We start from the raw sequence: 16,790 nt of genomic DNA on the forward strand, positions 1-16,790 counted from the left end.
GTGATGTACTTAAATGGTATTTCTGCCGCTTGCAATGCGCCGAAGGAGTTGATGCATTACTCATAGCTTTTCTTTACGACGCTTATTCTGATGACAGATCGTGTGTAAATTCAAAAATCATCGTTACCAAATTTGAACAGAAGTGTTACCGTGAAAGTTTATAGGCCTATATGTTCGTTATAATATTCCTGGAAAAGGAACAGCCAGCCTCGCTGTAAATGTTGATTGATCTCAAGCAGACGAAATCGTGAGAAGACGCTTTTAAATTCTCTATTTCGTGAATAATATAATGTGTTTTGTTTATTTTTGAAGGTTAAACTTTCATTTTTTTTATATTCACAAGGTTGCATTTTTTTTGTTGACAATAAAACAGTCACAACTTTACATTTTGTTGACAGTGTTTATCTTGGAAATTCCCGTTCTATAAATAGTGTTAGATCAGAACAGTTGAGAATAGTAGATCCGGCAAAAATTTTATTGATGCAGGTATCAAAGAAATTTTTCGACCAATCAGAAGCGCCGATATCTCATCAAATGAATAAATATTAAATGATTTCGTTTTCAATTCAGCCGGTTCAGAGTTTAACTCACTATTTGTGTTTAATCCATTAAATTCAGCTCAATAGCTCTGCATCAGCTGAAGGCGCATCCATTTTGAAGTTTTCCGGTCAATTTTTTCTTTGATACGTCGATCAATAGAAAAATTATTATCTTCATTTCTTAAATACCATGACATTCCGAGTACTAGGTTAAAAATATTTCTCAAAAAACATAAATGCAAACGTTCAATCACATCAACATTTTCAAAATCCGATATTTCACATCCATATATCAGGACAGGAGTTACAACTACATGTATGTCCTAGCCTATAATGAGTGTTAAGATTTTGTCATTGAACTGCAGGGGACTTGCAGGAATGGAAAAAAGAAGCGACATTTTAAACTGTATTAAACAACAAAAGTTCTTTATTTACTTTCTTCAAGATACACACTTCAAACCATTTTAACAAGAGCTTGGACTTTGGGTAGATGTGTTAGCGCAATGTGACGCAGGCCTGTCTATTTTATTGTCAGCCACTAGGCCATGGCTCTCTGAAATCAACAAGATTTGTCTGGCTTTTGAGATAAGACTACGCAATCGGTACATATTTCGCTTGAAACCGCGTCATTTTTTAACTTCTTTTGACGCAAGAAACAGAGAACTACGTCCTACTGAAAGTCCAAGGTCTTGTTAAAATGGTTCTAACTACCTGCTGGTGACTTTGTATACAAACTAGATCGTTCGGGGGACTTGATGTTTATATCTCCCCAAGTGCTTCAAATGCCAGAGGCACAGCCATACTTTTTAAAAATAGTCTTAAATGTACTTAACGATAACGATTGTAACCTGTTGGCTATTGAAGTTGAAATTTTTTGAGAAATATACACTTTTTTACTGGTAACTATTTATGGGCCTAATAAAGACAGCTTAAGAGAGGGTAGTGGAGGTTTGAACCCCCCCCCCCCTCCCCCGGAGACCCTCTAGATTTGCACAGGAAATTTTGTCTACCGACCAGAATTGAAATTAAAAGTCAGGTTCAAATTTTTCATTTAAAAGGATAAAAAAGAATTTAACAATAGCATATGCTGTCGTACTTCACAAGATATTTTTTATCTTTACCAAGTACAAAATTGAAATGTTAATACATGTGTACATACAACATATAAAAGAAAAGATTCATGTTAACATACAAATAAAACAGATTACACCGGCGCTCGTTGAGAAGCCCAATGAAAAAAAAATAATAAACTGTGAACCATTTAATCGCCCATTATTGTAAACTCCAGTAATAAACAATTCACAGCCATGACCTAAAGTACACCATCTTCAAAATGTCAAGGTCATTTTCTGAGCCTCCATAGACCTAATGATGTGGTATTTGCTGCAAAAATCTCCTTCATGCCTCGGCAGCGCGACAGCGCTACATCGTATCTGTAAATTGATGTCAATAATTTAGCAAAATTTAACAAAAACCTGAAATGCAGTATTGCGTAATCAATTTTATAATCTCGTGTACGTAAGTTTCACTTCGTCAGACACAAAATCAAAATAAAAAGCATATTTTAGACTCGACATAATACGCTAAAAAGTGCTTGAAAAATAAATCGATATCAAATATATTTGATAAAATTATGGACAAACTAAAGAAAACTATTAATATAATTATACAGTTATGTATTGTATTAAAAAATAATTCTGTGATCACACGTATGATTGTCACTTAGTCAGTAAAAAATCGAAATCTACAAACATACTTTAGACATGGATCAATAGGTTAAGAAGTGAATGGAACTGAGTCTTTCAAAAGTCATGTGTTGATGAAAGGTCAGTGGGCAAATTACACATGCATTGAAAGGTGGTACATGTACATTTTTGTAAATATAATCCATATCAAATCACGTTGCATTTGAGTCTCATCAATTTAGACTATAAAACAAAGATAACTTTGAAATAGACGTTGGTGAAAATGTATGCCTAGCTGCAATAATGTAGCCCTCTCCGATTTTTTTATGTCCCCCCCCCCCCTCCAAAAAAAAAAATCGGGAGAGGGCTACGTTATTGCAGCTTATGTATGCCTTGCTGCTGTTCTAGCCTTTGCTAGCATTGACTTGTCAAACGGCTGAAATATTTATAATGATATATAAAGATACCTACCGTCTTGTACAGTGCAGTGGTATCTGAAGTCGTCTAAAATCACAGTTTAATAATACAAATATATATCCAATCTGCTAAAGGAATTATCAATGGCAGTTTTATAAAATGCAACCGCTCATGTGTTCTAAGAGTACGGATATATCGGTCAAATGTTCTCTCAAACAATCATTGTACTCTGTCCGTAGGGCATTCATATATTAGTGTATCTTGTATATTACATTAATCATTAGGCCTACGTCACTGCGTCCATTTATGGCCATTCAACAGGTACAATGACTTGGCGGATCCAGAGATCGGGGGTGGTTTATTTTAAGGTTTTTTTCTGTGTGTGTGTGTGTGTGTGTGTGTGTGTGTGATTCCAATAATACATTTTTTAAAATTAATTTGTCGTTGGTTTAACTTTAAATCTACACATAAAAACGGTTTTAATTTATTCTGCTCCTTCACACTGTATATGTTGATAATTGTTTTTTCCTCATTGAAATGAAGATATATAAGTGAAGTCTTGAAGTTAATAAACAAAATTTGATGATAGGTAGGTTAGAATAATTTAAACATAATATATTTATTGTTCACGGTCTAAAAATTTTTATTTCAAGAAAAATACACATTTTAAATTTATGCTTAACATTCAAAAATTAATTTTTTTTCTACAGTCTCCCTTTTTTACCGAGATTTCCAAAAAAAAAATCCGGTTATTTAGGTGGTGAAAATGGCGGGCGGCTGCCAAAAGCTAGGGTATCCCTATTGTACGGATAACTCCTCCTACAGTTTTCATGGTAGGAAGTTGTTGTTTTGCAGATCAATTGTACATATATCACCGATGTGCATTTTATTTTGAGTTTGATTTTGGATTATTCATTGAAAAAATACCAGCAGTTGAACTTCGTCATTTTCTCGCAGAATGTCGCATATATACGGTATCTCATTTCTCTGGATATATGCTGTAACAATTAGCTATACCAAATTGTGCTATTATAAACCTTGTTTACTCTCATTCATCTATTTTTGCTATCTTGGACGGATATTAATTTACACCTGACGGTAGGAGATTATAACTGGACCTCTGATGCTAGGTTCATTATCAGTATCAATTTGGTCATCGACTTTGTGGAACTCTATGCTAGGACTATCAGAGTAATAATTGATTTTCCATCCATCTTGAGACATTCACCTGTCAACTACTATACGACAAAATATTGCCTCGGACGATTATAATACCTGGACTTGGTCAGAAGAGATCAGTCCTCAACACACCACCAGTGAGGAAGGTTCCCCTTTGAAGAGACTCCCTACTATCTCCGTGGCCAAAAACGTCCAGACAGTTATTTTCTATATTCATTTGATTAATTCTCATTCCAAGGACAAACTCTTTACAGTGACGTTTTAAAAACTTGGACATATTCTTAATAATATTGATAATGTTGACTTTGTTATTTGTCTTGTACTTTATTAAAATTAGTTGAACGTAGTACTCCGTTTCTTTTGTGCTGTGTTACAATGCAGTGTTTATCAAATCAGGTTGAAAATGGAATATGGATAATGTTCACAAAAACCCCCGGTTGCTTTCACACTGACAGATAAGCACTTGTTTACAAACTGAAGCTGCATGTATATCTGGGTTTTTTTTCTACAAAAATTAAAAAACTAAATGCACGCCAAAAATCATCGGAACTTGGAAACCAGGGAGCCTTGATGAGGTTGGAATTCCCACGGCGGAAGTTAACCAGAACAGAACTATGTGGATGGAAGAACAGTTTAGTACTGATGGTAGCTGGCGCGGATCTGGAAAATTATTCCCGGGGGGGGGGGGGGGTGTTTAAACATAATTATTTCCAGAGGAGCGGCGGTCTGGAACCCTCCCCCCGACCCTCTAGAATTGCGCAGGAAATTTTTGTCAACGGGTGAGAAATGAAATTAAGTCCAGTCCATTTCAAGTTTTACATTTGAAATGACAGTGAATTAAGCAATACCAAATTCTGTGGTACTTCACGTGATAAATATCTTTATTTACTAAAGTACATATGGATGCAACAAATAAAGGAAAGGATTCGTGTTAACAAACAAATAAAACAAATTACAACGGCATTATGCATTGATCGGAATCAGCGCTCGTTGAAAATTAAAATGTTGATATACACGTAGAAGCCTGCATTCAAACTCATTATAATGTAATCTAAATATGCAAGGCCATCATACAGTTATTCTCCGACGTTTCGATAACGTACCTTGGTCAATCTGGAGCATAGTTAAATTAACTGACACACCAATAACAAATAACAAATACTTTTTTCATACCAAGTCACCTCACAATACAAAATAAATGAAACTCAACATAATGTAAAGCAAAGCAAATATATATATACTGTCGCACTGGATTTGTATTTGATAGAAACAATTTCAAAGCCGTTTATTTAGTGCTGATATTGTTAAATAGTTGGTGACATATCACATATCAAAAAGGATATTTTTCATAGGTCCCTTCAATTCTTTCAGAAAATCATTGACTAGGTATAAAATATCGTATTGATGATTACACGGTGTTTACTTTGGTTGAACGACCTCGGGTTAGAGTATCGAAAAAAGCTGGCCGTGAGCTATCTTCAACATTAGCTCTAGTAAGTTTCATTTTTCATAATTTTTAATAAAATGGATATGAAATCAGAACGAAGAGAGAGAGAGAGAGAGAGAGAGAGAGAGAGAGAAAGAGAGCAAACAAACTGATACGCTAATACATATGTACTACATGTACATGTTTACATTCTCTATATTTTATCAGTGTTTTAGAAAAATCAATGAAAAAAACAACAACAGCCCAATTAAAAAAGCTGTGAACAATACATGTATTAAAGTACATGTATTGTAAAACCCAGTAATAAACAATTTACAACCATGACCTAAAGTACACCATCTTCAAAATGTCAAGGTCACTTTCTTTCAAGAGCCTCCTCAGACTCCCTGATGTGGTATTTGCTGCAAAAATCTCCTTCATGCCTCGACAGTGTGACAGCGCTACATCGTATCTGTAAATTGATATTAATAATTCAGAAAAACTTAAAAAGAAATTAAAATGAAAAATTGTGTATTACAAAATAAATTTTATGATCTTGCGTATGATTGTCATTTCGTCAGTCACAAAATCAAAATCCAAAACCATATTTTGAATTAGATTGGACACAATGCGTCAAAAAGGGCATGACGTGCGTTGAAAGGTCAGTAGGTGATATTATATTTAATGAAAGGTCATATGTGACAGTCATACGATAACCATTTATAACAGGCAAATAAAGGATACATGTATACTGTGTATTTCAGAAACGGTCAAAATGTCAAGATTATTATACTTTCATGTTAAATACTGAAATCTGATTGGTTTAGACGCGGTTGATAATCCTTTTTACCTCAGCGTTAGCAACACACTTAGCAACGGGTAACACAACGAATTGTTACATGCGCGTAAATTATGCGCGTACGGTTTGCCGTGGAATTCACGTCATTTCTATATAAAAGCAGTAAAAACATATATTAAATTAAGACATTCAGTATAATAAAATATATAGTGCCTGTTTGGGAAGATAACAGTTGAAATTGACACCCCGAGAAAACCATTGTCAACCTCCGCTTCGCGTCGGTTGACAATGGTTTTCTCGGGGTGTCAATTTAAACTGTTACCCTCCCAAACAGGCACTATTTATTTAATGAAGGTCGTTACATCAAATGGTCTCGAGGGGTCACAAGTCATTCGTTACAAATGTTGCAGGGTTTTAAAATTCCAGTAGTTACAATCTATGGATGCCCAATAAAGAGTTAATGATTTATTTTGGAAAGATCAGAGGTCTAGACCCATTCATAAAACAATCATCGTCGGAACCCACGGGTTTTCTATCCGTTACACTGCTTTCAACAAACAGTGAAACAGATAGAAAACCCGTGGGTTCCGACAGTGTAAAACAATATAAGTCAAAATAATGCAGAACACAGCTTAAAACCTTTATTCATACTTTGCTTTAGTACTGATGATTAGTATCACTCATTATTTGATTGATCATGAATCTCTCTCTCTCTCTCTCTCTCTCTCTCTCTCTCTCTCTCTCTCTCTCTCTCTCTCTCTCTCTCTCTTAGAAACGGCACGATTTCTATAATGAAGAGAATATTCTAATAAAGAACAAACCTCTGTTTTTTCATCATCTCTTCCTCCAGACTCTCCAAACATCTTCTGAAATGAGCTGAATCATTGGGGTCCAACCCTGAAATGTTCGTGTATGTGTGTGCATATATTATTATGATGTATGTTACAGGAAGACTTTGAATACAAATAATGAAATATGAATAAAGGAACCCAGGTTTTAATTTTTAATTTGCGAGATCGGAGTTCGAGAGATCAAGAGTAAATTTGCTTACTAGTAGTTATACTGAGGAAAAAATTGATTTCACTTCGAATGATCAAGAAATTCGAGTGTCACCCATACAATAGTTAACTAACTGATGAATGGCTCAAGTTAGCAGCAACAATTTGTGTTCATGCGTTATCTGATGATAGACTTAGCTTGTTTACGAAATCAAATTTAGGAACTGATACTCTTCTTGACATGTTAACAATGCGAAAATTATAACTATTATATACCGGTATATCGAAAAGATACTTTACAAAATTTTCTAGAAACAATGTTGGTTTACAGGAGTTGTTAATTTAACTTGTTTGTTAGCATTAACACATACAGTTACATGTACTTTATCTTTTGAAGGAATTGAATCAAGTATGCAAGAATTATTTAGACTAATGCCCCTAAACTGGAGCTTCGATTTTAGCTTTTATATAATTATAGTACTGCGTTTTGTTCTTAGCACACAGAAGTGAGACCAACTTGACCCTGAATTATGAGACACCAGAACATACCAGCACTTTGGAGAACACTCTCCGGAAACAGACCGGCTTCCTGGATTTGCTGAATATCAGATTCAGCCACGATCCAATTGAGACTGGTCGTTTCGCTCATTTCTGGTCCCATTTGCGAGCACTGGGTTTCGGCTGTCCTTAGTGAGTCTAACAATGAATATAACAAATACACATTCAAAAATGAACGCTATTTTTGCTGTAAAAATGTTCAGGCCAATGTCTTCAGTGAGTCTAACAACAAACAAAACAAAGAAACAAAAAAATGACCGCATTTTTGTTATATTTAAACTTTTTTCAAGCCAATGCCATGGTGTAAAGTTTGAATGTACATGAACTGGGTTTGTGTATGTTGTAAATTTTGTATCTACATCAACCCAGTAAAATTCAAAATTTACGACGACCCCACAATCGGCCAATGAGCGACGGAAAAAGGCGAGGCTAGGTTGTCCGAATGATGCAAGCCTATGCAATCACTAAACGTACATAATCATTGAAATTCTTTGAATATAATTTTCATCTGTGTTTACATTGGTTATATGCCTTTATAAGGTAATATCGTCCTTAAATTGAAACTGAGTGGTCTTTATAGGTATACATACAATCAACACTGCATACAAAATTCACCAATACCATGCAATATCGGCATAAAAACGCATGCCGTTATTACATGAAATGATCACATAATGTACAATGTGTGCATCATTAAATTTGTTGCTCTTACTTCAAGTCAATATAAATTTACATTACACGCGTATTTCAGCTCTGCAACCTACCTATGATTTCTTCAAATTCGTCTTTGTCTAAAAAAAAAAAAAAGAAGGAAAAGATGGTACATCTTTAAGGAGTAGAAATACTAATATACCGGAAATGATCGGTGAACATTTCTCCGGAAACAAGCATTTAAATCATTAAAATGTTTTGAACAAATGAAAAAAATTAAGCTTGATAATTAAACACACTATGCTTGTTGTTACTTAAATCTATTTTGCAAAATTACGGGGTTGTTCTTCTTTTTTCCCCCAATATGTTGTCACACGAAAAACATGTTTTTTATGAGTACTTCACTCACAGTATGAAGCGATAGCTCTTTAATTCTAGTCCTACACATTTTTTTATTTGAGAAACAAAAATATAATTGTTAAAATCCAATGCTCGGGAAGCTATTTTATCAAGACTGTGATATTTTATGAACACATGTAATATACACGGTTCAATAATTTGTTGAGTAAATCGCTTTAATTTGATCTGGTTTTCATATATGCTCATAATGATGCGTACTCAGTAATCGAAACATATATTATTACAAAAAATAAATCTTTCGCAATGCGTATTAATAACGTTTTACAAGTTTTTATTTGACAGAATTAAATTAATGGTTACAAAAGAAATAGAACTATTAAAATAAAAGAAAATGGTAAGTCAATTGATTTCTTAGAGAATGGAATCCGGAGATGAAGCATTACCTTGAAAGAATCCGGAAGTGGAGGGTCCTTCAAAGGTTGAAGGTCCCCATTCCTGGTGCTCCGTTCTGTATCGGGTCTGTACACTGTGAGGCCCACCACGGGTTTCACTGAGAGGTTCATCACGGGAGCCACTTAAATGTCCAAGGAGAGCTTGGTAGTCTTAAAAAATATACATTTTGATTGTATTTATTGGCTGTGGTTTGTTCACCTTTTAAAAGAGGAAAACATAATCATAACCTTTAAATGATTTTAATTTAATATATCTACATTTTCCACTGTCTTTGTCTGTGATCAAATTACGTATTGGTTCACAGTTGTATACTTAAATACATTTCATTAATATCTATTTTAAATTTTAATCGTGCAATTGCTGAAAATTACATAAATATAATTTTGAAATTAAGGAATCATATTTTCATATTTGGAAATTATGAGGTGATCAAATTCGGTCGTGCGTGATCAAATACAGCATAAACCCCTACAGGCTTTATTGATTTTATCACACTGACCGTATTTGATCACTTCATAATGCTAAAAGAATGATTCTTTATTCCTTAATATTGAAAACTGGATGCCCTTGAAATGATCGATACAAGAGAATGCAAGTACTCCAAGATGTAAACACAGCGTTCTTGTTTCAAACCTTTGTTGAAACAACCGAATTGTATGTTACATAACAGTATTGATCGCAACTGTTTATTTTGGTCTGTAACCAATACAAAAATGGTGGTATTTAACAACGATAGAGAATTATTGAATTCATAAAAGGGGAATAAATCTTACCATGGAATACCAATTTTGGCCTCGATGAATTATTAGCTATTACACTTCTTATTTCGTCGACGTTTCTTTGGTCCTAAAGCAAAAAAAAGAGAAAAATTAATATAAATCGCATTAGAAGCTTGCATTAATTTTATATATTTATATAAAATGTCATTGAACAAATCACGGGAAAGGCTTGGCCCTTATATGACCATTTAATTACTAATTACTTAATTAAACTCACTTTGACTTTAACTGTAGCGCCCGTGCATTCCAGTTTAATCTCCCTCGTATTATTAGTCATGCAGACACGCTCTACAACAAAGTCATCGCTTTCCTTCCAAAACAAGAGAGTCAGGATCGGCGACCGCTGAAACTGGTCGGTGAAAAAACACATGCATTCCTTGTCTATACGAACGTAATATGTTTTGTAATCCTCATCTGACGTCACAGAACAATATACGTCATCGCTAAATAAAGGCCGATTGAAATTCACAGCCCTGGCCGCCAAATCCGAACCACAAAGAGTGACGGAGATGAATTTATCAAAGACAGATTTCCTGATAAGATTTGTTATTGACACTGCCTGATATCCGTCCAAAGTTTTAATGGTATAAAATAAAGTGGTTGGTGTCCCTTCGAGGTTATTGTAAACAGAAATTACAATGTACATAGCATTGTCCAATACAGAAGGAATCACATATCTAATGTCTTCCACGCTATGAACATTTCCAGACAATGTAAATTTTTGTGGGGATATATCGATATTGGTTTCTTCTGTCTTCAGGTCACTTGAGGCACCACTGGTATCCATGGAAACCAGTCCCACGGAAAACGGCACAGGCATTTCTGGGTAATCATGGTGCCTGCTGAAGAGCTCTTTCACCTGTTCGAGGAGAAGAAGTATATCATAACTTCCCTGAAACATGTACATTGTATATAAAAAAAAAAAATTTCAAAGTGCGTTGACTTGGTCCAAAAATTAACGCACTTTGAAAAAATTTTCAAAGTGCGTAATTTTTTCAAAGTGCGTTGTAAAATGGTCAAAAGATATATTATAATACACATATATAGTACATACGTATACTGTTTTTGTTCATGAAATAGAAATTACTACAAGTATGAGAGACTGTTTTGAAGAAAGGAAAATATTATTTACATGTAGAATAATCATAAGTGCACTCATTTCTGCAGCAAAATATATTCAAATACAGCTCATATTATTTAAATGTTATAACCGTTACTATTTCTTTTATTGGAAAGGGGAGCTAGGGGTGCGAGGCTCTTACTGTTAATACACTTTCAAGAAGGTGGTCTTTAAATGAAATGGTTCCTTTAACTTACCAGAGGATGGTCTTTGAAATTGCTCTTAAAACTTACCAGGGGGTGGTCTTTGGAATGGCTCTTAAATATAACTTACCAGGGGGTGGTCTTTGGAATGGCTCTTATAACTTACCAGGGGGTGGTCTTTGGAATGGCTCTTATAACTTACCAGGGGTGGTCTTTGGAATGGCTCTTATAACTTACCAGGGGGTGGTCTTTGGAATGGCTCTTATAACTTACCAGAGGTGGTCTTTGGAATGGCTCTTATAACTTACCAGGGGGTGGTCTTTTGGTTGGCTCTTATATTCCCATGGACGACCTGCGTCCGATTCTTGAATGTCGGCGGTAGCCATTACTCTTTGTTTAAAAAAAATAGCAGAATGATGATTTTATCTTCATGTAAACAAAATGATAGGATATGTATTGAACCACATTTTTAATGAAAAAAATAATAAATTGATTGATAAAATTTTGGACCACAAACGAAGCGAAGTAGTAAACAATTGTAAAATTCTGTTCTGTACATTTTCCTCAAAAGTTTTTGATCGTATTATAGATTCAAACCGAATGCCTAAATACTTTACTTTTTAAATACGTTATGAATGTAGGGTTAAGTGAAATATTTGATTCATCTTGTATATTGCCGATATCGCCATCATTAAATTTTATGTGTCATTGTGTGTATGTTAACCCCTGAATTTTGGAGAGTCGCTTTCGAATTTTCAGTTTTAATTACGCCCTACTTTCACTCCCAATGCCAACTGAAGAGCTGTTGCATGGTTGATTAAGGATCGAGGCTACATGCTCAATAAATCTGTAATAATTTTGAATATGATTTAAAGCCATAAACGTTATAATTATTAAAAATGTTTTTGGATATTTTTACAGATTGAGAATGGTCTATAGATTTTAAAATGACTTTTTTGTACTTATGATTTTTTTTTTATGATTTAGTACAAAAAAATTTAAACATTCTCCAATATTTTTACACAGAGTGCATGAGACCTCTTCGTCTAAAAGTCTAGAGGTTTATAAAAATAGTCACGGTCATTCTGTCCCCTGAACTAGGTTATGTGCAAGAGCAAATGATCAGATTTTCATTTTACATGGAATCTGAGGAGGAAAATACTGGGCTGTGTGTAGGTCCTATATGTGTTGGGAGGGGGGGGGGGGGTGAATACTAGTAACATGCACATACACAAATTTTATTTCCGACAACTATTTATAAAGGGTAGACAATCTTTACCGATCAAATTTCGGCATTGGTGACCTAAACTCGAAATGATTCGAAAACATTTTTCATCTTCTGCAACGGGAAATTTTAAATTGACAACTTGTATTTACATGCATTTTAAATCCAATTTGAACTAATCAATAGACCTAACCTGCATGCATATTATGACGCATTAAAACTTGGCGTCTTGCCGTAATGGATTTATAAAATAATTATTATTATGCAATAGGCATATGCGATGGCAAAGAAAAAGTTCCATATTTTTTTTTTTTTTTTTTTTTGCTGGTTAATTGTAAACCAAGATTTTTACATGCATAAACAATAAAATACTAGTACGTGTTGATCGCTCATTGTTAAAAAAAAAAGGCTTTAATTTCAGTAACTGAATATAGTAAGTACATTATAACAAAGTATTCTTGTTTTAAAAGTGAAAGTGCATATAGAATGAATGAATGAATGAATGAATGCCTAATTGATGACTAATTAACACATTTGTTTACATTAGACTCGGGCGGGCGCCTGTCAAATTAATTAGGCGTATATCTTGTGTACTGTACATTATGGTCAGTGTTTGGTCCACGAGTTAATTTAAATTTAGTTTACAGAATGTATTTACAAACAATAAACACATAATAAATGCATTAAAAACAAGGAAAATCTAGGTCAATTTCCACAATTGTTTTTGTTTGTTCGTTATACTTGACTTGAGAGGTTCGGAATTCCAAAGATATGCCTGAATGTTTCTAACTGCCCACTACACATGTATACAATACTTTGAAGTTTATACAATGTGCAAAATATCGCAAAAAAGTATAATTTTTCATTACTTTATGATTTTGTTTTGAACTACTCTTACCGTACTGCAATAAATTTCCTGCCAGAAACGAAACCGAAAGTACCACCCCTTGATTTTTGGAAATCCTACTATATCTATTGTAAACATTTTCCGCAAATGATTTTTTTATATCGCGACCCATGCACTTTGAAATCATTAAGATAAACATTAATGCAATGTGTTTTTATATACATATCATTGTGAGAATATTTTTTTAACATTGACCTACATGAATTAGTACATGTTTAACATGTAGATAGATTGATTGCAAATAACTGTACATATAGTGAAATGAAAAAAAAATTATTACAGTAGCATTTCATGTCAAAACATTTTAATGCACAGCTGTTTTTGCGTTTTCAAATCGCAATTTTTAAAATATGTAAAGCCGAAAAGGTAAATATCTCATTCGAAAGGTGAAATACTAATTAAATGCACATGCGCGGATCTACAGGTCGGGGGGACCCCCCCCCCCCCCCCGAAAATGAAAATTTATTAGATTTACATATTGGAATTATCGCAAATATGCCTCAGACCCCCCCCCCCCCCGGAAAACAACAATTATCCTACGGACCCCCCCCCCCCCCTTGAGAAAAAATTCTGGATCCGCGCATGATACAAATATTTCATTTAGCATTGGTCTATCATATGGCATATGATTTTGTTGGAGACTAGTACTGCGCCTTAGAATTTTAATGGTGCAAAATTACCATCTTGTCAATGGCATAATTTATCCTGTGTAATTATATACGTATGTATATATGGAATATATGTCGACAGTTTTAAATTCTGAAAATCTATTTTTTTTCTTCTTTCGTCACACTGGGCGTGATTGTGAATACATATGTGTAGTTTTTCCTAACGGATACGATTTTTTAAAACTCACGCGAATATTATATACAGATCAACTGATCAGGCGCTAGTATACATGTATATACTATTCAGACACGTAAAATTCAGTAATGCTTAATAAAATTTTGACATTGCATGTTCTATATGGAAGCAATTTTCGAAATTATACAAAAAAAAAATCATATTTATAGCAAAATAAAGTAACGGTGATACCTCGTGCTTTAATTGAATTCATATCAATATATTATCTTTTATATCGCCATATAACTACGAATATGCACAACATTTCAAGTATAATAAGATAAACAAGTGTTATCAAAGTGCACACAATGTTGAAACTTTTATTTTCCTTGTATATAAAATTTTGTTGGCTGTATACTATATATAATTTTTTTTCATTAAATTAATCCAAATCTGTGAAACGTTCAATGTCATTTCTGATATTGGTTGTACCCTTTTTTCGCCATTAGTCTCTCCCAAGTTAGTTACCTTTTTATCACTGTTTGCTGTTTTTCTGTTTATCTTTCCCCCTTTATACCCGGAGAAATTGACGCAAACAAAAATACATTAAATAAATGAATATGTTATTTCAGTTTAGTTTACATGGATGAATGTGGTTTGGATATTCAAACAATATTATTTATGAATGTCTAAATATATTGTGCAAATCAAAAAAAGTGGGAGAAACAATAACTTGAGACGGAGTAAAGTTGGTGTACAATAATTAAAGCAAATGAAATAAATTCTTTTTAAACGCACGAAAATTTAATTTTAGTTGTAATATGGGTTAAAAGAAACCAGAGTTTTAGGCTAATCTGATCAAAATACTACTTCAAATTCAAGTGATGGTTTACAAAAAGTCTCCTTCGAACAGACGCTCGGAACCGAGACTATAATTTCGTCATAAGTGCCATGACGTCATACTATCTAAAACGTCATAATGTTGGGCACGTCACAGTGTATTGAACGCGTCATCACATTCCCTCACAACAAATCAGTAAGCGACGTGGAGTAGGCTAGTGAAAATGGAAAACCCGATGAAAGAGGCGGCTTTGGGCTTTGGTATCAAGTACAGTACCACTGAAGGACAAAAGAATGTCGTTGTTTTTGAGATCCAAGATCTTAAAAAGAAAACAGAACGTGCAGCCTCGTTTTTCCCTTTATGGGCGGACGATGAATGCCTTCAGCATTTGCGCGATAAGACACATCGCACCATGAGAAGTGGTCAACAGGATAAAGGAGAAACAGATCAGAAGAAAATGTCGAAAGAAGCAGACGCCAACGAAAAAAACAAAACCGAACTTAAAAGGGCGTCCTTGAACCATCTCATTGTCGAGGGCACTTTCAGAGACAGTATAAGATCCTATGTTTTTGGCATAATTGAGCGAGCATGCGCAAAAGTTCAAGAGGATATCAGAACATCTCAACAAGAACAGCGTATCCTGGCGAGTGAAGAGAAATTGTTCAATAATGCCCATGCCTATGCTACAGACTTTTACAACCATTCGGAGATTTTAGATCACTTGTCAAAAAATCAAACAAATCTGATGGTCAAGGTGATGCAGGAGTTGAAGGAGAAGACCATTCTTAACATGAATGAAGACTATCTTAAAGAAAACAGACAACCGGCATCATGTGCCACTCAATCCATTGCCGATAACCATGACTGCAAGGTTGTTCCCAAAAAGCCGGGTTTGACCGAGAAAGAGATTCTTAGACTTGAGAAATCTGTTACAGAGATTGACATCGGGCTCGGAACTGAGACTGAAGAGGCCAAGCCCGCTCAGCCTAGGCTGGCACGGTACGTGTTTCTGTGCACTACTGGAATCCCTCCCCCAGAGCACCCCCGTGTCGTCATCGAAAAGAAATCTGGTTGGCGGGCTCGTCTACAGAGATTCTTTGGATGCCTTGGATAGACTTTAAAATTCATACATCGTGAATTTAATTGATATTTTCTTTTATGTAAATTAATCTTTTGAAACAAAGTTTGATAAATGTAAGCATAAAACTTTGTAATATGTACAGTTGGTTTCAGAATTGATTTTTTGGGGAAAAAATGAAGAAAAGAAAGAAGACGGGGGTAGTCTTAATAAATGAGAAATTGAAATTCAAAGGCTTTGTAGTTGTTGTTGTGTACAAAGCCGACGATCTTTTAACTGTTTATTTATTTGACAAGTGTGTAGCTGACCTTACGCTTTAGAAAAGGGTTTCTATATTTCTAATCTTCGTACGTGTATGCAATGTTATTGTGACAATTAAACAAATAGAAAACTTCGTAGATCATCCATAAATGAAAGAAAGGGTGAACTCGCCCTACGACGACCCATAACTTGACAATGATACACGTAAAGAATGGCAGGGTTCGCATTAAATACATGTACATTAAATTATTCAAAAAGGGTCGTTAATCTCGGAAAACCATCACAACGAAACGTCCTGTAAATATGAACAACACTGCGTCCTAAACATGTACATGTACACCTACAAAGTTTCACGAAATTCTGTGCAGCGGTTTAAGAGGAGTTGCGCTGATCCACTGTTTATTACTATTTTCAATATAAAGTTCAAAAGAGCCAAAATTCCAAGAAAAATTCTGAAATAAATTTCTGGTTCAATGCAAATCTACACGTATTATTGCCCTTAATACTAACCTCTGTGCAGTGGTTTAAGAGGATTTGCAAATGGTCAAAAACATTATATCCCTCACAATACCGGTATATTGCCATAAC

At 34.4% G+C, this 16,790-nt stretch overlaps 1 protein-coding gene across 3 annotated transcripts; it reads right to left on the reverse strand.

Annotated features, from left to right (window-relative positions):
* Positions 1 to 1,635: 1,635 nt before the first annotated feature.
* Positions 1,636 to 13,319, reverse strand: LOC128163281 (uncharacterized). Of its 3 annotated transcripts, none has more exons than XM_052826829.1 (10): positions 13,231 to 13,319; positions 11,416 to 11,497; positions 10,062 to 10,703; positions 9,839 to 9,911; positions 9,056 to 9,214; positions 8,366 to 8,392; positions 7,593 to 7,739; positions 6,867 to 6,942; positions 2,696 to 5,718; positions 1,636 to 1,972 (listed from the first exon to the last, which is right to left on the reverse strand). In XM_052826829.1, exons 2-9 carry the CDS (start codon positions 11,491 to 11,493, stop codon positions 5,580 to 5,582), a joined length of 1,341 nt encoding a protein of 446 aa, XP_052682789.1. In that variant the 5' UTR covers positions 11,494 to 11,497; positions 13,231 to 13,319; the 3' UTR covers positions 1,636 to 1,972; positions 2,696 to 5,579. The 3 variants fall into 3 exon arrangements, with proteins under 3 accessions (XP_052682789.1, XP_052682790.1, XP_052682791.1); XM_052826830.1 differs by having other exon boundaries at positions 13,236 to 13,255; XM_052826831.1 differs by lacking the exons at positions 11,416 to 11,497; positions 13,231 to 13,319 and adding an exon at positions 11,198 to 11,235.
* Positions 13,320 to 16,790: the final 3,471 nt, after the last annotated feature.

Source organism: Crassostrea angulata, chromosome 9 (genome assembly GCF_025612915.1).
Source record: "Crassostrea angulata isolate pt1a10 chromosome 9, ASM2561291v2, whole genome shotgun sequence".
In the NCBI taxonomy this organism is placed as follows: domain Eukaryota; kingdom Metazoa; phylum Mollusca; class Bivalvia; order Ostreida; family Ostreidae; genus Magallana; species Magallana angulata.

Excerpts from the sequence above, each read along its gene's own strand:
- LOC128163281 (XM_052826829.1), bottom strand. The coding sequence starts at position 11,493 with ATGGCTACCGCCGACATTCAAGAATCGGACGCAGGTCGTCCATGGGAA. Across the intron at positions 9,912-10,061 it reads GCGCTACAGTTAAAGTCAAA|GACCAAAGAAACGTCGACGA; the intron begins GTGAGTTTAATT and ends TTTTTGCTTTAG. Across the intron at positions 7,740-8,365 it reads CGAATTTGAAGAAATCATAG|ACTCACTAAGGACAGCCGAA; the intron begins GTAGGTTGCAGA and ends ATTCATTGTTAG.